Consider the following 27,893-nt stretch of genomic DNA (forward strand, 5'->3'; position numbering starts at 1 on the left):
AACCAGGGGACTTGCTACCTCGAGTCTATTAATATAGTCACCGAATAGTTTGATGCATCTTCATTTTTATTAAAATTGATCACAATTCCTACTTCCAGATATTCCACAACTTAAGGGGAAAGAGTATTACAGCTGCTGGCAGGGAGTACAAGTTGAATTAACATAGTTTTAGGAAGAGGATTAAACCTATCTTTTGTAAGACAGGCATCTCACAAGATAAATATGTGACCGGCTTATGCTATGTTACCAAAGGGAAAAATTCCCTGAAAGCTTCTTCTGTATAAAAATTCAAGATGAAAACGGATCAAGCCATGTTAGGAACAGAATGAACATCAGCATTTTTGAGACTTGGTAACCTAATGCACATTGCTTGTTAAAATATTCAGCTGCAGGAGGAAAGATTAAAATGTAATGTAATAAAAGAAATAGCACCTTTTAAAATCAAGTTATCTAAAATGTAAGTTTGCCATATCCTGAACTACAAATCTCCGCATAAGACAGTTTGAAGAGGAGGTGGTAACACAAAACAAGCAATTTTGAAAAGTGTAATGGTACATGTTGACTGTGAATGCAAACAATACAGAACACTTAAAGCCAAAATTACACCTATATATCTACAGCAGGCGAAAAGTTCCTTTTCTTTTAAAGTCACATATTTAAGATTCTCTCTGAAACAGGTCAGGAAAGCAGCCTACCTTAATATAATGGGGGGGGGGAGGAATTTTTCAAAGATATACTTAATAATAAGCATTGTGAGAATATCTTCAGTGTTCCTTTCTATTAAACACATAGAAGATTTATTATAAGACTTTTTGCTATTTAATGGAATTCGGAATAAAATGAGTCTATTTCAGAGCATACCCTAAAGCTTTTTGTTACCTAAGTACCATAAAGGGATTATCATAAGATGGTTTTTATTAAATGATGCCTCGGTATAGAGCAGCCTTTTAAAGCCAGAGTTCTGAATGTAACAGACCCAACGTGACCATCAAACCCAATGTAGTGTCTTTTTTTTTTTTTTACAAATCAGGCCAAGTATATACTTACATCCTTTCTAACCCATTAATATCCCTGTAGTTGAGAAGGCTGACCTCGAGTAGTTAATTCAAATCAAAACGCAATCGTTTAGCAGTATAAGTAATTTCTACGGCCTAAACATATTTCTAAAATATATTTTCCAATTGTGACACCTACCTGAATATTTTTGTATATAGCTACCTTATCTATATCAAAGGATTTACCATAGCAAATTAAGGCCATGTTTCCAAAAACTGTTATTAATCAAAAATATGACTTTATAACCAAAAAACTGTTATTAATCAAAAATATGAGACATAGATCTTGAGTTCAAGAAATACCAATACATTATTAATAACTGATTATAATTCTGTGTTGAGTTCCATTGATAAATATCACATAAATATCACTGGCAGGCACCATAATGTTAAATCATTAAACTAATTTCGAAGTATTGATTTAAAAAGCTTTGAACGTACATTGCAAAAAATTGAGTAATTTTTTTTTGAAGTTTTCTTCTTCTAGGTAATACATCCAATTATTTTTTTTAATGATCATCACCTACCTAAGAGTTGATAATAAAGACTTGCATCGTTCTTGTAGAAAATGGACCTAGTCACAACAAGGAGAAAGATACAAGCCAATACCACGTGTTCCAAGGAAGAGTTTAGTAAATAATACAATCCGCAATATTTCATGAAGCTGTTTATTCTTGTTATTAAAACTTGGACTCAATCCTGGTTATTCCAGAAAAAGCACCTTGTTGTAGGGATCATTTAATCATCCTTTTCAACAATCACTTCTCCGTGAAGCACCTTTCTCCTCTGACGTAACATATGGAAGTAGAGTTGTGGAAACACTTGATTGAAAAAAAAGAAAACAAGGAACATAAGCTCCTGCTGGAGATTTTTTACACTGGAGACACTTAAGTATGGTAAGCTTTCAGGGCCAACACTCAATATACTATGGCTCCTCCTCAAATATTTATAGGACTCAGAACAAGAGAACAAATGGGAAGTCTATGTATTACAGGACTAATCTTTTTTTTTTTTTTTTTTTTTTTTTTTTGGGCCATACCCACGGCATATGGAGGTTCCCAGGCTAGGGGATGAATCAGAGCTACAGCTGCCGGCCTACACCACAGCCCACGGCAACACCGGATCCTTAACCCACTCAGTGAGGCCAGGGATTGAACGCACAACCTCGTGGTTCCTAGTTGGATTCATTTCCACTGCGCCGTGACAGGAACTCCCAGAACTACACATTTTAATGCTATTAACTGTCATGGTTTTTTTGTGGGGGGGTTTTTTTTTTTGGTTTTGCTTTTTTGTTTTTTAATTTTACAACTGCACCTGAGGCACGTGGAAAGTCCTGCAGCTGTAGCAACACGGGTCCTTTAACCCACTGTGCACCGAGTGGGAATTCCTGTCAGGGGTGGGGGTTTTTTTTTTTGCAAACAAACATTTTGATAACTATACGTTCATAATGACCTAGAAGGCCATGTCTGAATTTAGAATTCCATTAACTCTTGGGAACACTGTGCCAGAATGTTCCAGCACCAGATGAGCTGCTCCACCTGGCCCCCTTCCCTCTGTTTTATTGGCTGTCCTGGACCACGAGGGGTCTCATGGACATCTGTGCAGATATCTGAGCTCACATGGCCCAGTGTCATCCATCCCCTCCACAAACAGCTGCCCCCTGGCCACCCCTCGATCTCAGGAATGAGTACACTGGTGACACAGCTGATCGGGGCAGAGAGCTATGTAGTCCCCAGCTGTACCCTCAGTGCCAGCTAGGTAGCAAATGTCACAGTCCCAGGTTTCCAGATTTGAAGGCAGGGGGTGGCCCTGTGTGGAGGGGTGGTCAGTGGCAAGACAGAACAGGGCTCTAAAACAAGGCCCAGAGCAGAGTTCCATGGTGGCTCAGCGGCAACAAACCCAACTAGTATCCATTAAGGATGCCGGTTTGATCCCTGGCCTCGCTCAGTGGGTTAAGGATGTGGTGTTGCTGCAAAGCTGTGGTGTGGGTCTCAGATAGGGCTTGGATCCTACGGGGCTGTGGCGTAGGCTGGCAGCTGTAGCTCTGCCTGGGAACTTCCAAATGCTGCACATGCGGCTCTAAAAGGCAAAAAAATTAAAATAATAAAAAATAAATAAAACAAGGCCTACAGCAAAAGTCTTTATGGCTGGGCATAAGGGTAGTCTGTTGTACATGAACACAAATGAATATGTATTAGGTCAGTTTGACAAATGCTCATCTGCCAAGTCAAATTATCTTGAGCCAATTTGAACTAGTATTTTTCTTTTTTGGCCACCTCAGTGGCATATGAAGTTCCTGGGCCAAGGATCGAATCCAAGCTGGAGCTGCGACCTATTCCACAACCTATGAGCCATGCCTGATCATTAATCCACTGCACCACAGCAGGAACTCCTGAATCAGTATTTTAAATTATAGGGTTGGAGCTCTCGTTGTGACTCAGCAGTAACGTACCTGACTAGTATCCATAATGACTTGAGTTCAATCCCTGGCCTCACTCAGTGGGTTAAGGATCCAGTGTTACCGTGAGCTGTGGTGTAGGTCACAGACACGGCTCTGATCCTTCACAGGCCAGCAGCTGCAGCTCCGATTCGACCCCTAGCCTGGGAACCTCCATATACCGAGGGTGCAGCCCTAAAAAGACACACACAAAAAAATTATAGGGTAAATGCTGGTGGATGAACAAATTAACATCAGCTAGAAACAATTTAAGGGTAAAAGTATCTCTGAAAATGATGACCAGAAGAACCAAAACCCAAAGAACTTAAGGAAAAAACAAGCTTTGAATATTTTTGCCTAGGCAACTGTGGATAACTGTTTTTAGAACAGAGCTCAAATGGGGCCAAAATGCATACAGGCTTTTATTTTTTAAGTAGGTACTGTTCATCTTGATAAATGGAACCATCATATTACACCTAAAGGCCTAACTATTTTCAGGCCACAAGTACCTAAAGCTGACTGATGATTTTTCGCAACTATCTCTATGACATACTGAGTAGTTTAGCAGAAGTATGGACTTGACTTCAAACCGTGACCTTATTTACTAGCAGAGTGACTTTTAAGCAATTCACTTAACCTCTCTAATCCGTCATGTGCCCATTAATAAATGAGAACAAAGAGCACTTCTTCTGAGTAAGAAAATAAGTGCTCAACCCACACCTTTATACTTGTAATTAGCAAAGGATTTAATAAGCAAACTAAAATGAGCTGCTATTTCTATAATACTAATAATCAGTTGGAAAACATCCCATTAGCTGACTGATCCTCCAGCAAGTGGGGCCTGATAAACGGAGACGCTGCCACTGGCAAAGGCTGGTCTCCATCTCCCAGGACTCCTGAAAACACACAGTCACAAGTTACTGGTTTGATGGTTTCAAGCCATGATCTGGGGCCCTGGCTTTCCACAGGGATGCCTCAGGGGTTGCGAGGAAGCAGGAGACCCAATACCCAAACGTGTAACAGTGATGTGCCAGACAGTGGAGCAAGGCCTGGCTCTGCTCAAGGTGGGGCTGCCATTCACTAGATGTTGGGAGAAGGAGGAAGAAAATCTAGTGCTCTGGGTACCCCGTCCCCGAGCCCTCCTGAACCAGCCGTGCTGGATGGCAGGATGAGAGACAGGCGAGATGGGGGAAGATGAGGGGAATAAAAACACTATATGACCATCACGTCAAGTTTGACTTTTGGAAAAGATGGAAAGGAGGAGGTCTCAGGAGTTGCCTTGTGGTGCAGGAGACTAAGGCTCTGGCTTTGCCACTGCTGTGTATCGAGTTGCTGCTGTGGCATGGGTTCAATCCCTGGCCTCAAAACTTCTGCATGCCATAGGCATGGCCAGAAAAAAACAAAGGGCGAGGTCCCAATGAATGGCCAAATTTTATACTTATCCTCTTTCGATGAAATATTTTACATTCTGTCAATGTTGATTTTAGATTCTATTTTCTTTAACAGATTTGATTTTCTTTAATAGACTTTAGGTTCTATTTTCTTTTCCATTTTCTTTAATCCCCCATTGAACTCAGAGTCTCTAATTTTATCGAGAAGGCCAAATGACAGCCGTATTTTGTCTTCATGTGCCCTGCTAATGATTATCTACATTTGACCTAAGAATATACCAATGTGGGTATATAAATAGAGTGAAGACAGCCTCACCAATTCATTTCAACTACTGCAAGGTGATGAGAAATTACTGAAGAGGCTGAGTTATTCAAAATATTTTAAGAAAAACAGCTTATTTATTATTTTCTAGTACATAAGATAACACAGATAAGACTGAAGAGTCCTCCTAGGTGATTTTTCCAAGGATGAGCTTAATGAATAGACAGAAATGACCTCAGATTTTCTTGGATAACATGTTTATATTCAGATACATGATTTTAAATGCTTTTAAAGAATTCACTGACACATACTCTATCTTTTCCTTTTTTTTTTTTTTTTTTTTCCGCCCCTTTTATGGCTGTGCCTATGACTTAGGAAAGTTCCCAGGCGAGGGGTGGAATCAGAGTTGGGACTGCAGGCCTATGCCACAGCCACGGCAACACCAAATCCAAGCTGCATCTGCGACCTACACCCCAGCTTGCAGCAATGCCGGATCCTTAATCCACTGAGTGAGGCCAGGGATCGAACCCGCATCCTCATGGAGACAACTTCAGGTTCTTAACCGCTGAGCCACAACTGCAACTCTCTCTTTTCTTTAAAAACATAAATCATACTAAGCTTATTTGTAAATGAATCAAGAAGGTGATCATTTGTGTACTCGTTTACTTACCTATTTTCTCACAACTCGCCCTTCAATTATTTCAAATTATAAATATATGTGGGACTGAACAGCGGTTTGGACGTATTTGTAAGACATTTTTCGTTTATGATTTGAGCGTTGTATGACATCTTTCAAAAAACTTTCACAGTGCGTGCTAAATGGAAGTACTAACAGATACATACTTACATGGTATATAGGAGACCATGGTTATCAGAAGAAAGTAATAGTAGTCAAAAGAGACATTGTATTTATTAGGAAGTCTTATTGAGAACATTCCCGTTTTCTTCACATATGGTAAGGCAGCGTATATCGTTAGAAGTTCACCAGCAACTCCAACAGGATATAAGATGATAAAAAAATTATATCTGGAGAAAGAAAATAAATAATGGATTTTATATCATTGTTCTTTTGCTACCACTGTATTTAAGTTTAAACATTCTCCTTCCTATACATATTTAGAGTAACCTCACATTAAGAAGGTTTTTTCCTTTAATCATTCACTTACTAATTTAATTATCATCATTTTTTTTTCCTCATAGCAGTTTCCAATTTAAATGCAAGATTTTAATAAAGGAGGAAGTAAAAGTGCTTTCCAGGACTGAAACAGCTATACATTTTTAAAATGTATGTGCGGTTTTTTAAGTATGATGAAGGGTACAAGTACTGTAAATATTCTGTTGTATTGTAAATGTAAGTATTATAAGCTACTGTAAAGGTAACTTCTTTGACACCTGGAATCACACTGGCTGATTTTTTTTTTTCCCCTGCCACTAGTCAAATGTTGATCAAATGGTGTGTTTTTAAAGGGGCAGTTAAGGGAGTTCCCATCGTGGCTCAGCGGTTAATGAATCCAACTAGCATCCATGAGAATGCAGGTTCAATCCCTGGCCTTGCTTAGTGGGTTAAGGATCCGGAGTTGCCATGAGCTGTGGTGTAGGTCACAGACATAGCTCGGATCCCGCACTGCTGTGGCTGTGGTGTAGGCGGCTGCAGCTCCGATTCAACCCCTAGCCTGCGAACCTCCATATATGCCATGAGTGAGGCCTTAAAGACAAAACGACAAAAATATGATATAAAAATAAATAAAAGGGCAGTTAAAATCCTAATTGTACAGTTAAATCTTGAGATTGCCAAAGTGGTTCTTTTGAGGCATTTGGAAAACCCTCTGTGATGACTAATTAAAGGAATGCCTATTTTATTTTACTTTTTTATTTTTAGGGCCACACCTGTGGCACATGGAAGTTCCCAGGCTACGGGTCAAATCAGAGCTGCAGCTGCTGGCCTCCACCACAACATGCAGCAACGCCAGACCCTTAACCCACTGAGCGAGGCCAGGGATAGAACCTGCATCCTCAAGGATATTAGCTGAGTTCTTAACCCATTGAACCACAATGGGAATGCCAAAGAATGACTATTTCAAGAAAACTGATAAATCACCTGGAGCATCACTTACTACTAATGAACAAACCATCGAAATCTGCTTTCATGACAAAACAAAGAGGAGTCGTTTCCTGAACCTGCACACAAAAGGAATCTTAGTTTGCTTCAAAGAGAGCTGAGAGAGTTGTCTTTCAAATCCAGATCACGGTCGGTTTGTTCGTGTGGACTGTGGATGGTTCTCTGGCACAGACTGGGCCAGGCACCACTTCCACCTACAGTGAGAGGAATGCTGTGCAAGTGTCCACTGATGTCCAGCAGGACGGCCTTGCCTCAAGCGCCCAAGGCAAAAACATTTCTACATCAAAGAAAAACAGTTTTCTCCAAGTCAGCCCCTATATAACAATTGCCACAGAAAAATAAGGTCAAAATTTTGGTGGAAAAAGAAAGAAATCAGAAGTTCCCACTAAGGCTCTGCGGGTTAAGAACCTGACATAGTGTCCATGAGGATGTGGGTTCGATCCCTGGCCTTGCTCAGTGGGTTAAGGATCCAGCATTGCCATAAGCTGCAGCATAGGTCACAGATACGGCTCAGATGCAGGGTTGTTGTGGCTGTGGTGCAGACCACAACTGCAGCTCCAATTCAGCCCCTGGCCTGGGAACTTCCATATTCCACAGGTATGGCTGTAAAAAGAAAAAAAAGAAAGAAAGAAATCAAATTGAGCTGTATTTTATTTAATCATTTTGTTAGGATGAAGACATAAAGAAAAGCCATATGTGTCAGTGTGGCAGAAATTTGGAGACAACTTAAAAACCACCTTATTCGGGAGTTCCCATTGTGACTCAGCAGTAACAAGCCCAACTAGTATCCATGAGGATGTGGGTTGGATCCTTGGCCTCGCTTAGTGGGTTAAGGATTCAGCATTGCTGTGAGCTGTGGTGTAGGTCGCAGATGCAGCCTGGAGCCCACGTTGCTGTGGCTGTGATGTAGGCCAGCAGCTACAGCTCTGATTTGACACCTAGCCTAGGTAGGAACTTCTATATGCTGCAGGTATGGCCCTCAAAAAAAAAAAAAAAGACCAAAAAAAACCCCACCTTATTTCTAAGTGCCAAGGATAATGCAAGGATAAGAGCCGACAGAGGGGGACAGAATTATTTGCCAAAACAGATTAACTAGTAGAGAAAGAAGAATGATCTTTTTCCTCTTCCTCTGTACCCTTTCCTGCCTTGAGTGTGTTACCTGCTTTCTTACCAGCCTTGGGTAGGTATGTGTACGTCATTTAAGGCAATCTTTCCCAATTTTGATTTCTGACCTCAACTTAAAATCACATAACTGAACACTTTATATTCCCTTGTCAAGTAAAACAACTTATTAAGTGTTTTTTAACCTGATGTAATTCTCAGATGATTTTTTTTTTCTTGGTAGAATGGTTTTTTAACCAAAAAAAAAAAAAAAAAAAAATTGCCCTTAGAATAAACTAAGTTAAAGTCTTTTTTTTTTTTTTTTTTTTTGGTCTTTTTGCTATTTCTGGGCCGCCCCTGCAGCATATGGAGGTTCCCAGGCTAGGGGTCGAATCGGAGCCATAGCCACCAGCCTACGCCAGAGCCACAGCAACTCGGGATCCGAGCCGCATCTGCAACCTACACCACAGCTCACGGCAACGCCGGATCGTTAACCCACTGAGCAAGGGCAGGGACCGAAACCGCAACCTCATGGTTCCTAGTCGGATTCGTTAACCACTGCGCCATGACGGGAACTCCGAAACTAAGTTAAAGTCTTAAAGACAGTGATTATTTTTAATGAAGTGGAAAAAGATTATATAATTTGACTTTATTTGCATTTTAAAAAGGCTATATGTCACCATTTCTCAATGTTCTGATGACAGCATTAAAGAGTCACTACCTATTCTGGAAAAGATACGAATCCTCACAGATTCCTAATGATAAATAACAAAAAAAAAAAAAAAAATGTTTTGGCTTCACCTATAACATGTGGAAGTTCCTGGGCCAGGGATCGAACCCATGCCACAGAAGTGACCTTAGCCACAGCAGTGACAACACTGGATCCTTAACTGCTAGGCCACCAAGGAACTCTCAAAGTTTTTTGAAGGGGGTGCATTTTTTAAATTAAAAGGGAAATCAATATGAAAACATAACAGTTACAATTATCTATTTAGTTGGCTTTTCTAAGAACACTTTTGGCATGTAAATAGAATCAAAGTATATTCAAACCATCACAGTAGGGCAACTATTTATAAATACAGAACCATTTTTTTTTTTTTTTTTATAAATCACAGCTGAAGCTTTATTTATTTTTTTTTCTTTTTTTTTTTTTGTCTTTTGTCTTTTGTTGTTGCTGTTGCTATTTCTTGGGCCGCTCCCGCGGCATATGGAGGTTCCCAGGCTAGGGGTCGAATCAGAGCCATAGCCACCAGCCTACGCCAGAGCCACAGCAACGTGGGATCCGAGCCGCGTCTGCAACCTACACCACAGCTCACAGCAACGCCGGATTGTTAACCCACTGAGCAAGGGCAGGGACCGAACCCGCAACCTCATGGTTCCTAGTCGGATTCGTTAACCACTGCACCACGACGGGAACTCCTACAGAACCATTTTTAAAGAGAATTTTTATTTGAAAATAGCTTCAACATTTGAACATAAACACAAATGTTATTTTAGGTCATTGAATAGGGTTGGTAAATATAAAATGATTGAGATTTTTAAGATTTTTGACATTAAATATAATTATTCATAATTGTGATTAATGATTACAGACATGACGTGATGGGTTATGTTAATCTATGCATTTCAAAGTTGAAACATCTTATAGTAACCTGTTTAACATGAAGGCCATTGACAAAGGATTTCTAACAGCAAATCTAAACATGCAGTGGTAGGGTTGTGAGTTTTCCAGAAATTCAAAACATGCAAATGCATTCTAAAAGGCATTTAGAAAGTATTAAAGACCATTATCCTCCGCAAACAGATTTTATAAATACAGCAAATAAAAAGAGACTATGTCATGAATTAGTATTTTCAAAGGTGCTAGAGGTTAGAAAGACGGAGGTCTTGCAAAATGGCCTTGAGAGGCATTCTAGAATCAGAATCCAGCTACAGTCTAAACACCTGGTCTTGCCAAACACCCAACTGCTAAGAGTGATTAAGTTTCCAAGAAAATTAAAACTAACTACATACTTATAAATGGTAGTGCAACCTTCTTGTGACAGACAGTATATTTAAGCTCAAATTATTATTATTATTATTTTTTTTTTGTCTTTTTGTCATTTCTTGGGCCACTCCCACGGCATATTGGAGGTTCCCAGGCTAGGGGTCGAATCAGAGCCGTAGCCGCCAGCCTACGCCAGAGCCACAGCCACAAGGGATCCGAGCCACGTCTGCGACCTACACCACAGCTCACGGCAACGCCGGATCCTTAACCCACTGAGCAAGGCCAGGGATTGAACCCGCAACCTCATGGTTCCTAGCTGGATTTGTTAACCACTGAGCCACGACGGGAACTCCCTAAGCTCAAATTATTTTAAAGCGTCTTGTTATATACAAAATGGTAAACTGCACATGTCTAAAAAGTAGCTAGAGAATATTTAAAAGTTTAAAAGGATACATAATTAGCATCATTTGCTAATCTAGACAATTTAAAAGGTTTCTTTCTTTTTTTAATTTTCTGGCCACGCCCATGGTGTATGGAAGTTCCCAGGCCAGGGGCCAAACCCGTGCCTCCACAGTGACCTGAGCAACTGCAGATGGATTCTTAACCCACTGTGCCACAGTGGGAACTCCCAAAGGTTTCTTTTTCTTTTTGGTTTTACTTACATATAGAAATTTATTATATTTGCACATGTATAATATAGGAGTTACTAAAAAAGGAGTAGTCACTTAAGAAAAAGTCTTAGGCTTTATTAATTCATGGGGATCAAAACCACCAGTTATGAATTACCTTTACAGGTTAGCTATGTATTCATATAAATATCAGAGTTTTAACAAATAACAGAAATACGGCTCTAGCATTGTTTTTAATATCACAAAGCAGTATATTTATGACATTAGAAAATGTTTGCAAAGAATCTAAAATAAACTAGCAATAGAGAACTTGCTCAATCATACTACAGACTATGAGTTAGCTAGATTTAAAATACCTGAACTGTTTAAAAAAAAAAAAAAAAACTCCAATATGTGAACAAAAATCAAGTATCATGTCATCTTATTTATACCTATAAAAACTCACATCTGTGTATGCACATTGCTGTTAATAAGAAAAAGTCTGGGAGTTCCTGCTGTGGCTCAGCAGGTTAAGAACCCAATATAGTCTCTGTGAGGACGAGGCTTTGATCCCTGCTCTTGCTCAGTGGGTTAAGGATCCGGTGTTGCTGTAAGCTGTGATACAGGTCGCAGATGCGGCTCAATCTGGTATTGCTATTGCTGTGGGCCACATCTTAGGCCAGCAGCTGCAGCTCTGATTCGAACCCTTGCCCAGGAACTTCCATATGCTTCAGGTGTGGCCATAAAAAGAAAGAAAGGAAAAAAATATCTGGATGGGTAAACTCTCAACTTTTCTCTCCAGGGGAAGGGAGCGGGGGGATCAGGTAGGAGCACTGCTACATTCTTCTGTCTTGTATGAGGTTTTTTTCACCATGATAACATATTTCGGTAGCTTAACAAAAAATTTAAAGAATGGAGTTCTTGTTGTGGCTCAGCAGGTTATGAACCCAACTAGTATCTATGAGGAAGCAGGTTCGATCCCTGGCCTCGCTCAGTGTGTTAAGCATCCAGTGTTGCCATGAGCTGTGGTGTAGGCTGCAGATGAGGCTTGGATCCCACATTGCTGTGGCTGTGGTGTGGGCCTGCAGCTGCAGCTCTGATTCAACCCCTAGCCCAGGAGCTTTCATATGCCGTGGGTGCAGCGCTTAAAAGAAAAAAAAAAACTTTGGAAAGAAAATAATTGAGGTCCATCAGACAAAACGCCTTATTTGAGGCCCAGAATTTATTTAATATAATTCCACAAATGTATATCGTTCTTTCGAAGAAACATGAATCACCAATCCAGAGGTTATTTAAGGACACGAATATAAATGATCTGGCATCGATTTCACTTGAGATATATACTAATATGACTCCCCTCTGGTTACTAAATTAAGCCTTTAGAATGCAAGTTATATAACTGCAAGTATCCCACACAGCAGCCTCCTGACAACACGGGGCTAAGACAAAGCCGACTTCTCTGTGTTAGCTCAGCACACAGAACATGCACACGCAGGACCGTGAGCAACTGAACTGCAAGGCATCGCCACCTGGCCCATTTAATGAAGTACGGCAAGTGGTCGAGAAGACTGAATGTGTAGAAGGAATAGCGAGTGATCTCTGTCACCGTCCACGCGACCAGAAAGAGCACCACACTCTCCTCATTCTGGATCTGCAGAATTACAGAGAAAGCCACAGCGTCCTTTAACCTTGAGCTTCTTTCCACGAAGATACTTCCTTTTCATTATTTACCATGTGCCGTGCATGTATGAAGGAGCGTTAGGGCTGGACAGATCCCTGCAGGGCACAGAGAACTCTACCCAATAGTCTGAGATAACCTATGTGGGAGAAGCATCTGAAAGAGAATGGAGGTGTGTCCATGCAGAACTGAATCACTGTGCTGTACAGCAGAATGATCACAACCTTGCAAATCAACTATGCTTCCCTAACGCTTTTGAAAATGAAAAACAAACAAAAAAAACCCATAATGCGGTCATTATGACATACATCTTTATAAACAGGCAATTTAAACACATCCTATGCACAGGAATGGTCAAATTTTTACTGGTTTCTCTCTCTCACCCTTCACTCCAGCCAATAACTCAACCATCTCAGGACAGCATCAGCCCCTCAAAAGCAGCAGGGAAATAGTCTGACCCTTAGACTTTTCTAGCAGTTGTCAAATCACACCCATCCGACTGTGGCACTTACCCCTGACCCACCCCCTCCCCTCCGCTCTGCTACCCCTAAGTGCAGTCAGGATCCTATCATCTCTCATGCAGACTCTTGTCACAGCTCCTACAAGCTCTCCAGCCTTTAGTCTCTCCAGAGATAGAAGTTTTCTCTTAAAAGCAAAACAAAGGAAGCAGGAGTTACCACTGTGGTTTACTGGGTTAAGGACCTGATGTTGTCTCTGAGGATGCAGGTTCAATCCCTGGCCTCACTCAGTGGGTTAAGGATCCATTGTTGCCACAAGCTGTGGTGTAGGTCACAGATGCGGCTTGGATCCAGTATTGCCGTGAAAACAAAACAAAAAGCAAACAAAGAGGAGTTTCTGTTGTGGCTCAGTGGCTTCAGAATCCAACTAGTGTCCGTGAGGATGTCGGTTTGATCCCTGGCTCGGATCTCGAGTTGCCATGGCTGGGGCGGAGACCGCAGCTGCAATTCGACCCCTAATCGGAGAACATCCATATGCTGCAGGTGTGGACCTAAAAAGGAACAAAAGGAAAAAGCAAACAAACAAAAACACAATCAGAAACTGTCAATCCCAGGATTTAAAAGCTCCATTGCGTATCCAGAGAAAGAGGCAAAGCCCTCCCATCTGAGCATCCTCCAGGATCTCTAGAATTTGAGCTCAGAAATCTTCTCGTGCAATGACTCATCCTGACGCTCACCCACCACTTCCTTCTGGTGACACTCAACTTTGTATTATTTCCCAAATATGCTCTGAATGTCTGTGTCTTCACACATGCTGTTCCCTCTCATTTTTTTGTTTGTTTGTTTTTATTTTGTGGGGTCTCTCCCACAGCACGCAGAAGTTCCTGGGCCAGGGATAAAACCCACACCACAGTTGTGACCTGAGCCACAGCAGTGACAACACCAGATCCTTAACCCACTGAGCCACCAGGGAACTCTATTCCCTCAAATTAGAATGCTACTCTCAATACTCCCCACAGAAAACCTGTCCCATCTTCAAAGATCCCACTAAAACATCACACCCTCTGGAAAACTTGTTCCAAATGCCTCCTCTCACTCTAAGTAGTTACTAGCTCACCTTTCTTGTTCTCACAGTACCGTGTTTATATCTGTATTATAACACTAGCTGATTTCTCTTTTTCTCAATTGAAGAATAGTTGATTTACAGCACTTGCCAATTTCTATTACATTGTGTCTGCCTAACTCCTGCCTATCTGCCAGGGCTCATCGAATACATTCCTTCCTTGGGGAAGCCTTCCTTTGCTCCCCAAGTCAGGCCACGGCCCCTGCTTGCTTACTGCAATCCACATGGGTCTCTTGTGGCAAAGCACTAACACTAATGTAATCAAACAATTATTTCTGCAACAACTTATTCAGCAGCTCTCCAGAGTACAGGCTCCACAGGTGGGACCCATATTTATATTACGAACAGCCAGGTTCCCAGCACCGTGTCATGCACAGAATAGGTGCATGATTTGTATGTGTTAAATGATTCAATATCCATACAGAGGCACTCAACAGTCAGTGTCTGTAACAGCTAAGACTGCCTCACTCCTTTCTGTAAACCCTGAAGGCAGGACAGTGCCAGGTGTATGGGATGCACTCAATAAACACTGGCTGGATTAATTAAAAAGGGTGGAAAGGTGCCACTGAGACACCATTGTTGGATTAAACAGTAATATTAAGGCAGAGATCTCCCGCAGCATCAAAAAGAGCAGAAGGACCTTTTTTTTCATGGGGACTAGTCACCCATTAGCTTCCCTTTAAATTTTTTCTTTTTTTCTCTTTTTCTTTTCTGGGCCACACCCACAACATGTGGAAGTTTCCAAGCGAGGAATCTAATCAGAGCTGCAGCTGCAGGCCCACACCATAGTCATAGCAACCTGGGATCTGAGCCATATCTGCAACCTAGGCCGTAGTCTACAGCAACACCAGATCCTTAACCCACTGAGCAAGGCCAGGAATTGAACCCACATCCTCACAGTTCTTAACACGCTGAGCCACAAGGGGAACTCCCCTTTAAGTTCTTTAAACCAGTTAATGTTGTGTATGCTGTCCTATCTTTCTTCTTGCTCGGTCTTCAGACTCTTTGTGGTCCTAGCCTGCCTATTATTCTCATTCACTCTCTGGAACAATGTCCCTCTTGCTCCTTTTTATTCTGGCCCCACCCAGAGCATGTGGGAATTCTTGAGCCAGGGCACCAGAGCAGTGACCATGCTGGCTTCTTAACCCACGAGGCCACCAGGGAACTCCTGGGACTGTGTCTCTTTTATTGTATGTATCTGTTCATGTTGGATTCCTGCTTCTCAACAACCGAGCAGGCTGAATAAAGAGCCTGGCTCTCCGTAGGCCATGTGCTCACTGCTGTTTGTGTGGCATCACTGGTTAGGGACCAGGTGGGTGGAGTAAGGTGAATGAAAGATACTAGTCGGGAGGACTAAACTGTGGAGGAGTAAGAGGGCAGAAGGTCGGCCATCTGTCCCCACACAGACAGGAGGCCCGTGGGTCCAGCAGGCAATGGAAGGGAGATGAGGTATTATCCCAAGCAGAGAGGATAAAAAAGGCATCTGAAAAAATGGGAAGGAGGCCAGAGAGCTGTCCTCAAGTAGACAGGAGACTCCAGAGGCTGTCAAGAAGGTCAGAAGGGCCACGTGGGACATGTTTCTGTCATGAGTTTCCAAGGCCCAATGACTTGACAGAGGAAGCATGGTGTTTGTCTGCCTAAAAGGGTTTAAGCCATTAATTAGACCCAGGTCTGGCTCCTGTCATGCCTCAATAAGTACCAAGCTTATTTTTCTCCAAGTTCCTTAACCCTTCTCACTTTTCGTGTAGCTTTTTCCGTTTGTTCAGATCTGCAGAACCTCCTTAACTTTGTAGGTTTGTGGCTAAAACACTCGATACTAAATGAGGAAAAACTAAACTGTTTATACTGACAACTTCAACTGCATAACCAGAGAGAATACACATAACTTCAACAGAAAAAAAAAGTGTTCGAAGTTTCCCTTGTGGCTCAGCGGGTTAAGAACCTGACTCGTATCCATGACGATGCAGGTTTGATCCCTGGCCTCGCTCAGTCGGTTAAGGATCTGGTGTTGCCTTGAGCTGTGGCATTGGTCGCAGACGCAGCTTGGATCCAGCTGCAGCTCTGATTTGACCCCTAGCCCAGGAATTTCCACATGCCACAAGTACAGCCCTTAAAAAAGAAAAAAAGAAAAGAAAGTGTTTGGTTCACCATCTGATGGAATAGGAACACTGATTTTCAAAACTGGGAAACCCCAGAGGAGAAGATATTATGGCTAGAAAATGCCAATTTTTAGTTCCGCTTGTGTTTCAAAGCCATTCACTACCAATGCACTAAATCAATGGACCACTGCACTGAAATCCAAAGCCCATCCTTCTTTATCCAAGGATTCTGCTCCCTGAAGAGCAGCAAGGTAGTATTTTGGACTCCTGCTGATAAGAAAGCTTTCCTGCAGGCTCAAGGAGAGAAAGGGTCATGTCACTTACTGGTTTTATACTGTGAGTAACGAGCCACACCATAAAGATCCTTGAACTCACTTGGACCCCAACCACAAGCACAGAAGTAGGTACAATTCCTTAAAGAGAAAAACAAGTCAACGGCTGCCCTAGGTGCAATCTATGCCAAAAACAGAAAATGAATCAAAAACTTACCAATAAGACAGTGGACTATCTGTAAGCAAATAAAAAATAAAATCATATGTCAATAGCATGCAATTTAAAATAAACCCCTGTCATCACTGGTTTTAATGAATCCAAGGGGGTAACTAATCAGCAAAATAAGATTAATTTTGCTCAACACATATACTTTCAAATAACTATGACAGTGATAGAAAAACAGCATTAGTGAAAACTTACCTCAAGCAAGGCAAACGTCTGGAAAAATTTAAGTGTCTTCTGAATGCTTTTATATAAACCTACGTGTGTTCCTTTTTCCATATAGAAACGTACCATGGCAATAGCTAGTACCAACCACCTAGGAAAAATAAAAGTATTTTATAAAGTTCTATCCAAATGAAATTCTTTGGATCTTCCTGAAAAGAAATACCTTAATTGTAATAACGCTTTTTTTTTTTTTCTGTCTTTTTGTCTTTTAGGACTGTACCTGCAGCATATGGAGGTTCCCAGGCTAGGGATCTAATCTGAGCTGCAGTTGCCAGCCTGCACCACAGCCACACCCACTCAGGATCCAAGCCACATCTTCGACCTACACCACAACTCACAGCAATGCCGGATCCTTAACCCACTGAGCGAGGCCAGGGATCAAACCCGAAACCCCATGGTTCCTAGTCAGATTCGTTTCCACCGCGCCACAATGGGAACTCCAAAAACATGTACGTCTTATTATGCTCTCAGTTCATTATTCTATTTTAAAAATCCATAGGAAGAAATGAAAAATAATTTTTACATTGACTCTTTCAGGGAATAAACAGAACATATTCAAGACCAAGTGCATATAAATGTCAAACAATGTCCATTGTATTTTTGGTTTCAGCAGATAATCCGACAGACTGAAGAAATAAGTTTCTGTACCAAAGATGAAGTTATGATAAAGCATTTAATTATTACATAAAGATTTCAGGTAAAAAGCTGTGTGTATAAATATGTATTTTATACAAACACATACTATATAATAATACGTAACTATAAGTAAAAAATTACATGTAATTATAAGTAAAAATGTGTATAAATATATATTTTATACAAATACATAGTATGTAATTATATGTCATATAAGTAAAATATCAATTATAATTAATTATTAATTAAAATTTTTATAAATTTTCACTAAATAAAAACAATTGCAGTGCCACAGAAGGGACACATATGGAAAGTCAGACATAAGCCTACTTTTTTTTGTTTGTTTGTTTTGGTTTTTTGGTTTTTTTAGGGCCACAACTGAAGCACATGGCAGTTCCCAGGCTAGGGGTCAAATCGGAGCCACAGCTGCCGGCCTACACCACAGCCACAGCAACACCAAATCTGAGACACATCTGCGGCTTACACCAAGGCTCACGGCAATGCCAGATCCTTAACCCAATGAGCGAGGCCAGGGAGTGAACCTGCGTCCTCATGGGTACCAGTGAGATTTGTCTTCCATGACGGGAACTCTCAAGCCTGCTTTTAGAGTTTGTTTCTTCTGGGGAGAGTTAACGGTATTATCGCCATATTCAGTCTCCCTCCAGGCTCCAGCCTGAGCTGTTTCCTTTGCGGGGTCTGGCCTCCCACCCTGTCAAGGGGCATCCTTCCCTCTTCCACTTTACCTCCTTCATATGGTGGACTCCTTTCCCCTGTTCAGAAAAGGGGGGTCAAGCGGAGTGAGAGACTAGCCTTAGTCCCTAAGCCTCCAGAAAGCCCTCCCAACCCTACCCTTTTACCTGAAAAAATGAGTATCAGCCCCTATGTGCATAAACGGAAAGGCGTGTGCTGCCACCTAAATGTCATTCCCCAGAGAGGGGACAGAACACCACCTTTTGGCAACATCTCATCTCTTAACTTTTGCTATGACATCCCCCCGCCCCTTGGTTTTGTCCTATTCTACACTTTTATTCTGTGTTGAACTTGCTGCTTTTTTTTTTTTTTCCAGAAAAGATGACATTGCCCCAAGAGCCAAAAATAAATCGGAAATGACAGACTCACAGACGTAGAGAACAGACTTGTGGCTGCCAAGGGGGAGGGAGGAGGGAGTGGGATGGAAGGGGAGTTTGGGGCTGGTAGATGCAAACTATGCCATTCAGAATGATAAGCAGTGAGGTCCTACTGTAGAGCCCGGGCAACGATGTCAAGTCTTGCGAGAAGGACTGTGATGGAGAATTGAAAAAAAAGGAATGAATATATGCCTATGACTGAGTCACACTACTGTACAGCAGAAATTGGCACAACACTGTAAATCAACTATACACTGATAAAAAAATTTTTAAATAAAAGTTTGTTTTAAAACTAGTTGCAGCAGGGGAAAAGCAAGCAGGATATAGGATACAGCACAGGGATATACAGCCATTGTTTTGTAATAACTTTAAATGGAGTATATTCTATAAAAATACTGAATCACTTATATTGTACACCTGAAACCAATATAATATTGTAAATCAACTATAGTTTAAGTTTTTTTTTTAAAAAAAAAAAGAGGGAGTTCCCGTCGTGGCGCAGTGGTTAACGAATCCGACTAGGAACCATGAGGTTGCGGGTTCGGTCCCTGCCCTTGCTCAGTGGGTTAACGATCCGGCGTTGCCGTGAGCTGTGGTGTAGGTTGCAGACGCGGCTCGGATCCTGCGTTGCAGTGGCTCTGGCGTAGGCCGGTGGCTACAGCTCCGATTCAACCCCTAGCCTGGGAACCTCCATATGCCGCCGGAGCGGCCCAGGAAATAGCAACAACAACAACAACAAAAGACAAAAAGACAAAAAAAAAAAAAAAAAAAAAGAGTTCATTTTAAGAAAAAGTACACATGCCCTCCCATTTCAACTTAAACTTGTACATTAAATGCAGATGCTGTTCTGTGAATTAATGGTGCTTAAAACACAAGCTACACCTGTGGAGACCAGCCTTCTTACCCTAGTAGTGGATCTCTAAAAGTCTGATGAGAGATAATTTTTTTTCTGGTCTCCACTGCAATTACAAAAGCACTCTGAAGTTCAAAAAAGTTGTATCACCTGTAACTTTTAAATATCTTGAATAATACACCCATGAAATTGAATAGCTACCGCAGGCTTTTAGAATCAGTGGTCTCCAAAGTATCTAGGTTAAGTGGATTTCTGAATTCTACAATTATTATACAGTTTTAACTTTTTAATTAAAGAGCACTCATAAAATAGACCCATGACTTAAAGGTGCCCACAAAGAAACAACTGGTGAAGGGTGAGGAAGATGCAAACTCGATAGAAAAGTAAGAAAATGACAGAATGGCACTTCAACCCTGGAAACCTCTTCCTTAGCACATAAGGAGGTAAAACAACAATGACTTTCTAGCAAGATAGGAAAAGAAATTAGGTAAATGTCTTAAACTATCACAAAGAGCTTTGAAACGCAGAAGTTTTTTGTTTTGGGTTTGGTGGGGTTTTTTTTGTGTGTGTGTGTGTGTCTTTTTAGGGCTGCACCCACGGCATATAGAAGTTCCCAGGCTAGGGGTCGAATCAGATCTGCAGTTGCCGGCGTATGCCACAGCCACAGCAACAGCAACACCAGATCTGAGCTGCCTCTGCAGCCTACACCACAGCTCGCAGAAATGCCAGATCCTTAATCCAATGAGTGAGGCCAGGATCGAAGCCATATCCTCATAGATCCTAGTCAGGTTCCTTACCACTGAACCACAACGGGAACTCCAAAATGCAGAAATCTTAAACGATAATAACAACAATGATAACAAGTAGATTTCCCGACTGCTTTCAATGTTCTGGATACTGTTCCATATGTATATTAAGCATATTAATATTTCATTTTCATAATAACCCAATAAGATGTTGTAATTCACATTTTCCATACACTTGTCTTTTCTTTGAGGCAAATCCAAATCAGATTCTTACAAAAGATCAATTTGAGAGGTGATTATTAACCTACCAAAGAATTCATCAAAATATTCATGTAGATGGCAAGGTTTCTACATTTTTTCAAAAGCATGATATAAAAATCCATGGATTATAACAGTATAACAAATTACAGTGTTGTTCCATAGGTGGCAGTATTGTACCAACTAGTACTGTATTAGGCTAATATCACTACTAACCTGTTGGAAATAAAAGAAATTAACACTCTGGGGTTAGAAAGGACCATGGAGGAGTTCCCCTCATAGCTCAGTGGATATGAATTCAACTAGCATCCATGAAGGCAAAAGTTCGATCCCTGGCCTCGCTCAGTGGGTTAAGGATCAGGTGTTGCTGTGACCTGCAGTATAGATCACACATGTGGCTCAGATCCCACGTTGCTGTGACTGTGGCATAGGCCGGAGGCTACAGCTCCAATTGGACCCCTAGCCTGCAAACCTCCATAAGCCACAGGAGCGGCCCTAAAAAGACAAAAGACAGAAAAAAAGAAAGAAAAAGAAAGGACCATGGAACCATCTATGCTAACCTTTCATGGGCTTTTCAGTAGATACAGACTGTAGCTAATCTGAACTCATCAATGCTCCCTTCATCCTAAACCCTCTAACACAAAGGGTCAAAATTAAAGTCTCTCTTGAGGGCTCTGCATTTGGCTAACTTTGAACTTCCTACATCCATAAGTTTAGAAATTATAATTTTAAAAATTTCCAAAAGCAACTGGAGCTTCTATAATTAGGAATTCTTTTCTGGAAAGTTTTTTTTTTTTTTTTTAATTTTAAACATGCCCGCACTGTTGATTACCCAAATCTGAACCCACATAGACAATTTCAGTCCTTGAGAAAATACTCTCTTTGGAGGAGTTCCAGCTGTGGCATAGCAGAAACAAACCCCACTAGTAGCCATGAGGATGCAGGTTTGATCCCTGGCCTCGCTTAGTGGTTCAGAGATCCAGCACTGCCATGAGCTGTGGTGTAGTTCACACGCCTGGCTCAGATCCTATGTTGTGTTGCTGTGGCTGTGGTGCAGGCCAGCAGCTACAGCTCAGATTGGACCCCTAACCTGGGAACCTCCATATGCCACAGGTAAGGCCCTAAAAAGACCAAAAAAAACCTTTTTTTTATAAACAACTTCCTTTAGGTTTTGTTTTTTGTCTTTTTAGAGCCACACCTGCAGCATACAGAAGTTTCCAGCCTAGGGGTCCAATGGGAGCTGTAGCCGCCGACCTACACCACAGCCACAGCAATGCAGGATCTGAGCCACATCTGTGACCTACACCACAGCACTCGGCAATGCAGGATCCTTAACCCTCTGAGCTAGGCCAGGGATCAAACCCACACCCTCATGGACACTAGCCGGGTTCGTTACCAATGAGCCACAACGGGAACTCTGATGCTCAGTGTTCTTAATCTCTAGAGAAACACAAGTTACAATCACAATGCGAGAACACAGACACCTCTTAGAAAGTATAACATTAGGATGAGTGACCTCACCAATGGTTGGTGAAGCTGTGTGGCAACCGGAAAGCTCATTCACCTCCCGTGGGGATGGGGAATGGTACCAGCACTTTGGAAAACAGTTTGGCAGTTGCATAAGAAATCAAGAACGTAAGAGCTCCCATCGTGACTCAGGGGTTAACGAACTCGACTAGGATCATGAGGATGTAGGTTCAATCCCCGACCTCACTCAGTGGTTAAAGGATCTGGCATTGCCATGAGCTGAGGTATAGGTCGAAGACGAGGCTCAGCTGTAGCATTGCGGTGGCTGTGGTGTAGGCTGGCAGCTGTAGCTCCGATTCGACCCTGAGCCTGGGAACTTCCATACACAGCAGGTATGGCCCTAAAAAGCAAAACAAACAAACAAAGACTGTGACTATTGTATGATCCAGCCTTTCTACTCATAGGTCTTTACACAAGGAAAATGGAAGTACACGTCCATATGAGACTTGCACACGAATGCTCACAGCTTTGTCAGAGCCCCAAACTGCAAAGAACCCAAAGAACCCAAACGTCCCATCAGTAGATGTAGATAAGTGGATAAACAAGCTGTTCTAGATCCATCCATACGTGGATCTCTCCTCCTTGGGAATAAAATACAAGTCTATTGCTTGACATTGAGAAATGTATGTACCTGAACCTTGGGTATGGTGCTCTGATAATTGACACCCTGTATACTATGAGAATATTAGCTTCTCTCTGCAAGAAGCACATCATTAAATTAACCACTAGGAAGAGGAGTTATTTTTAACATGTACTGTATGTCAGGCACCCTGCTGACTACTTCCTATCCACTAATTTTTTTTCTTTTTTTTTTATGTCCACATCTGTGGCATATGGAAGTTCCCAGGCTGGAGATCAAATCAGAGCTGCAGCCGCTGGCCTACCCCACAGCCACAGCGCTACCAGATCCGAGCTGCCAAACGCACACCCTCATAGACACTATGTTGGCTTCTTAATCCACTGAGCTGCAACAGGAACTCCCGTGTCTTTATTCCTTGTAATAATCTAGCAAAGTAGCTGTTTTGTTCCAGTGTAACAGATGAGAAAAGCCAGGGTCAGAGAGGTAATGGAACTTACCTGAGGTTACCTGGCTGAAAAGCAGTGAAACATGACCTTCCATCAATACCTTCCCCGAATGTTTGCAGGTTAGCACCCAAACATGTGAGCAAGCAAGCCAAGCCTTTGCCATACACCAGGTAATTCATCTGTCTGCCTTCCCCACCTTACACTTCAGGCCCGTTTGTTCTCACCCAACAGCATGTCAAGCAGTGTCACATCTCTGGGGCCCCAACTCATGGTTTCCTCATGCCTGCCTCGTAAATCCTACTCATCCTTCAAAGCCCAGCTGGAACCTGATGGTCTCCCCCACGAAGCTTTCTCCCCACCTGTCTGACCTGACATCGCTGCGAAATCCTTATTCCAGTCTGTCTTTTTTGGCAATCTATAAGTGCCCCGGGGAAGGCTCTGCCAAGGACAGCGCCTGAAAGATTTATCTTCTGTCTCTCACTTGCCCTAGGACAAGGTACTTAGCACATGCGGGCTTCAAATGTGTTTGTTGCCTACAAAACAGAAACAGACTGGCAGCCTCAGAGAACAGACTAGTGGTTGCCAAGGGGGAGGGAGGAGGGAGTGGGATGGACGGGGAGTTTGGGGTTAGCAGGTGCAAACTATTCCATTTAGAATGCATAAGCAATGAGGTCCTGCTGTACAGCCCAGGGAACTACAGCCAATCTCTTGGGATAGACCATGATGAAAAATAATATGAGAAAGGGAATACACATGACTGGGTCGCTTTGCTCTACAGCAGAAATTGGCCCAACATTGTAAATCAACTATACTTGAATAAAAAAATTTGCCTTCGTTGAGAAACAAGAGAGAGAAATGCTCCCTTTCCTAGTCAAGCATCTCCTATGAACAAGCACCATAAAAGCCTCACATCCTTGAAATTACATTATTACTTAATTAAATTAATTACATGCTGTAGCTCTACTGTGGGAATTCACTCTAAACAACTAATTCCAGAGAAACAAATACAAGCAAAATGTCAATAGAGGCAGGAGTCATGCCATTACTGCACCTTCACCCTAAATAGTCTTATGTAACCATGAAAGAGTGTAATTATTATATCTGTGCAGAAATATTTGGTGGAATAGGGAGTGAAAACAGAATATGCAATAGAGAAGATACTCTAACGACAATATGAAACAATGTACTATAATGTGCATTCACTCACCCAAGAAATATTTGAGTGCTTCATGGAGCTGACACCGTAAATGGGGACGCAGATGACAAGCAACAAGATGAATTAGTCAAATCCATTGTATGGTTACACAGGAATCAGCGCGATGGAGAAAATAAAGCAAGCGAGGGGGATAAAGAGTGTGTGGGTGCAGTTGCTACTGGAATGAAGATAGGCACGGAAGATCGGAGATATGAGTAAAAATCTGAAGGAAGTTTTACTCACATGAACAAGGTAAATCCAGGAAAAATGAAAGATCATGCTAAGCTTACAGAATGAAAGGTCATGCCAAGCTTACATGCTAAGCAAGATCTTTTTTACACTTAGGTCAAAATGTTTTTTGGGGGTTTTTTTGGGGGTTTTTTTGTTTTTGTTTTTGTTTTTGGTTTTTTTTGCTTTTTAGGGCCGAAGGGGCAGCACATGGAAGTTCCCAGGCTAGGGGTCCAATCAGAGCCACAGCCGCTGGCCTACGCCACAGCCACGGCAATGCGGAATCCAAGCCATGTCTTCGACCCAGACCATAGCTCACGGCCACCCAGTGAGGCCAGGGATCGAACCTACATCCTCATGGTTACTAGTCAGGTTCGTGTCCGCTGAACCACAACAGGAACTCCCAAAGTATTATTTCTTAAATATCATCTTATGGTTTTCAAAACGATCACAAAAAAAATCAATAAACCCTCCAAAGTTCTGCCAAAAGAGAAAAATGAAGCAAGCAAGTCAAATGGACAGAAAGAACCTCTGCTCCCCAAACCAAACATATGCTAAATGCACATGGCGTGGTGGCTGTGTCCCACTCTCAACGCCGCAACTTCGCCAGCCTCATCTGCCACCGCTCCCCAGCCCTCTGATTAAATTGGGAGGCTTTCTTGCATCTCATGCCTACCATCAGAATTCGTCTCACTTGAAATGTCTACCCTCTACATCGGCAAATCCTATTCCTTCTTCCAATCTCAAGGCCTTGAGAAAGCCTCCCAAGAGGCTCAGTTATATGGCTTATTCCATTTCCCTTACCTTTGCCTTTAAACAGAGATGAAAATGGCATGGGACCTTCTCGACACAAGAGGGAGACAAGTTTCGCGGGAGCAGTGGTTTGTGAGCCAGGGAGGGAAGGTTAGGGATGAAGTGAGGGAACATTTAAGTCCATTCCAGGTGGGGTAAGAGACCCAGAAAACTTCAAAGAGGTGGCTTGGTTAGAAGTCACCAGAGGACGACAGGGAATATTACCCAGAATGATTATCAGCCTGAGCAAAGATGGAGAGAGCCACGAAAACAAAATTGCATGGTGTTTTGAGGGCAGGGTGAGATATTGGAGATTTCAAAAGCAATAAAACTGGAAAGGGGAATCGGGGAGATAATGCAAAGAGCCTTGAAGGACAGACAGCCAAAAATCCCTTCCATTACAGCGGAGGTTAATGGGGTGTCACCCAAAGCTTTAAACCAGAGTTATGCATCGAGTCTCATTTTTTCAAAGGTAACCTGGCCTTCAAAAGGGAGAGTGTTCTGGAAAGGAAAGGGACAGCAGACCATTAATAAATGGCAGGTGTCCCCAAGTGTTTATTAATTGGATGAGATTAGCAGAGAGGAGAGGGAATTTTTCAGCCTCCAGGTTATCGAAAGGCTGCAGCACACAGTGTGTCTTCAACGGTTCTCCAGTAGCTCTGAATATATTAGTTTTCTCTTTCAAGATCTGTTGTACAGCACAGGGCTCTCTAATCAATATTCTGTGATAATCTTTATTGGAAAAGAATCTGAAAGAGAATGGATATAATACAACTGAATCCCTTTGCTCTACAGCAGTAATTAACACATTATAAATCAACTATACTTCAATAAAACTTCTTAAAAATCGCGAAATTTAATAGTGTAAAAAAGTAGTAGTATGGCTCCAGAGTCAGTCTGTCTGCGCTGAAATCCAAGTCTCACTCTTGCGGTTGTGTGAACTTGAGCAAGCTACTTAGCGTGTTTGTGCCTCAGTTTCCCATTCTACTAACTGTAATATCCTGCAGCCCTCAGAGGTTTGGAGAGGGTCAAAAATGTCCCTTACGTTTCAAGTAACAGACCCTGTGCCTGGCACACAGAATTTCCAATAAATGTTAATATTTTTAACCAACTATAATTAATATGAAGCACAAAATAGGTATTCAGTGCTGTGTCAAATCATTTACTAAATCTTTGTCAATCACCTTTTTCTACAAGCCCTAGAGAAGTTTAACTTCCCCCACATTTATACAAGTTAATAATAATTTCATGAGACAACAGGAAAATAACTTTTTTAAACGGCAATGCCATTTAGACACCGGAAAGCATTTTCCCAAGCAGGTTTTGAAAAGCGGTGGACCCAAGCCACTGTGAGAGCTCTTTGCAGTGATAGTCATTGTGTAACCTTAACTTGTAAGTCACACTCAAAGCCAGAAATAAAAGTACAGCCTATCTGTCATGGAGCCCTCAAGATGCTGGACACAAGTGCCATGCTCCGATAAGGTAGGGTTTTTGAAAATCGACCCAAGTAAGAAGCTGTCGGGCTCACTATTACTTAAAAAAAAAAAAAATGCGATGATATGAACCTTTAGGAACACTCTGCCCAGAGATCGGGAGCACAAGGAAATGCACTCCAGAGGCCAGGGGCCGAGGAAGCGGGTTTGGGCCACCGGCCGGGCAGCTTTGGGCTCCGGGGTGGCGGGACCCGGCGTTTGTGCACCAGGAGCTGCAGCAGCGGCGGCGCCCGGTGTGGCCGGGCCCGAGCCGCCTCCCCCGCGAGTCGGCCCCGCATTCCTGCCCGGGTCTATACTTAACCTCCGGCCCGCGCCCCGCGGCCGCCGCGCCACACCGTGCACCGTATTAGGCAATGCCCGGGAAGCAGGGCCCCGGCCCCCCCCGCCGCCCCCCCGCGCGCCCCGCTCCGCTCCATTCAAGCCCGGCGACGGTGGCGGCGTAGGCGACAGCGCCCCTCCCCCACGGCCGCCACCCGCTCCCCGTTCCTACACCGCGACCACCCGGCCGCCCTGGACGCACGCGCACAGGCGCCCCCGGCCCGCTAGGCGACCCCTCCAGGGAGCCCAGCGCCCCACGCCGCCCCGCCGGCGGCCGGAGCGCGGAATGTCGGGGGGCAGCGGCGCGGGGAGGGCCCTTCGGGGCGCACGTACCCCGCGGTCATAGCGATGTTGTAGAAGGTGAGCCAGGTGGTGGCCAACAAGCCCAGGCGCCTCCTCTTGCCCGCGGCCTCCCTCTCCTCGCCGGCCTCGGAGGAGCCGCCGTTGGCGCCGTCCTCCTCGCTGGACGCCATGGTGGCCGCGCACCCGGGGGAGGTGGACGACAGGGGCAGGGGAGTGGGAGGGGGCCCGGCCGAGCGCGCCTCTGAAGCGCCGCCGCCCGCTGCCGCCGCCTCTGTCAGGCGCCCCATGTGCCGCGCGCAGGGGGCTCAGTGCCGCCAGCCCGGCCGCCCGCAGTGGGAGGGGCGGGCGCCCCC

The 27,893-nt window shown here is 43.0% G+C and overlaps 1 protein-coding gene across 3 annotated transcripts; it reads right to left on the reverse strand.

The window, feature by feature from the left end:
* Nucleotides 1–48: 48 nt before the first annotated feature.
* HACD1 (3-hydroxyacyl-CoA dehydratase 1) lies at nucleotides 49–27,893 on the reverse strand. Of its 3 annotated transcripts, XM_013980233.3 has the most exons (7): nucleotides 27,571–27,893; nucleotides 17,012–17,129; nucleotides 16,808–16,826; nucleotides 16,643–16,731; nucleotides 12,490–12,611; nucleotides 5,993–6,171; nucleotides 49–1,876 (listed from the first exon to the last, which is right to left on the reverse strand). In XM_013980233.3, exons 1-7 carry the CDS (start codon nucleotides 27,825–27,827, stop codon nucleotides 1,794–1,796), a joined length of 867 nt encoding a protein of 288 aa, XP_013835687.2. In that variant the 5' UTR covers nucleotides 27,828–27,893; the 3' UTR covers nucleotides 49–1,793. The 3 variants fall into 3 exon arrangements, 2 of the variants coding, with proteins under 2 accessions (XP_013835687.2, XP_084836320.1); XR_014817867.1 differs by lacking the exon at nucleotides 12,490–12,611; XM_084980194.1 differs by lacking the exons at nucleotides 12,490–12,611; nucleotides 16,643–16,731; nucleotides 16,808–16,826; nucleotides 17,012–17,129.

This window comes from Sus scrofa, chromosome 10 (assembly GCF_054392235.1).
Source record: "Sus scrofa isolate SSC_HxYL_T2T_F1_AM1 chromosome 10, Sscrofa_HxYL_maternal_Yorkshire_Landrace_v2.0, whole genome shotgun sequence".
Taxonomy (NCBI): domain Eukaryota; kingdom Metazoa; phylum Chordata; class Mammalia; order Artiodactyla; family Suidae; genus Sus; species Sus scrofa.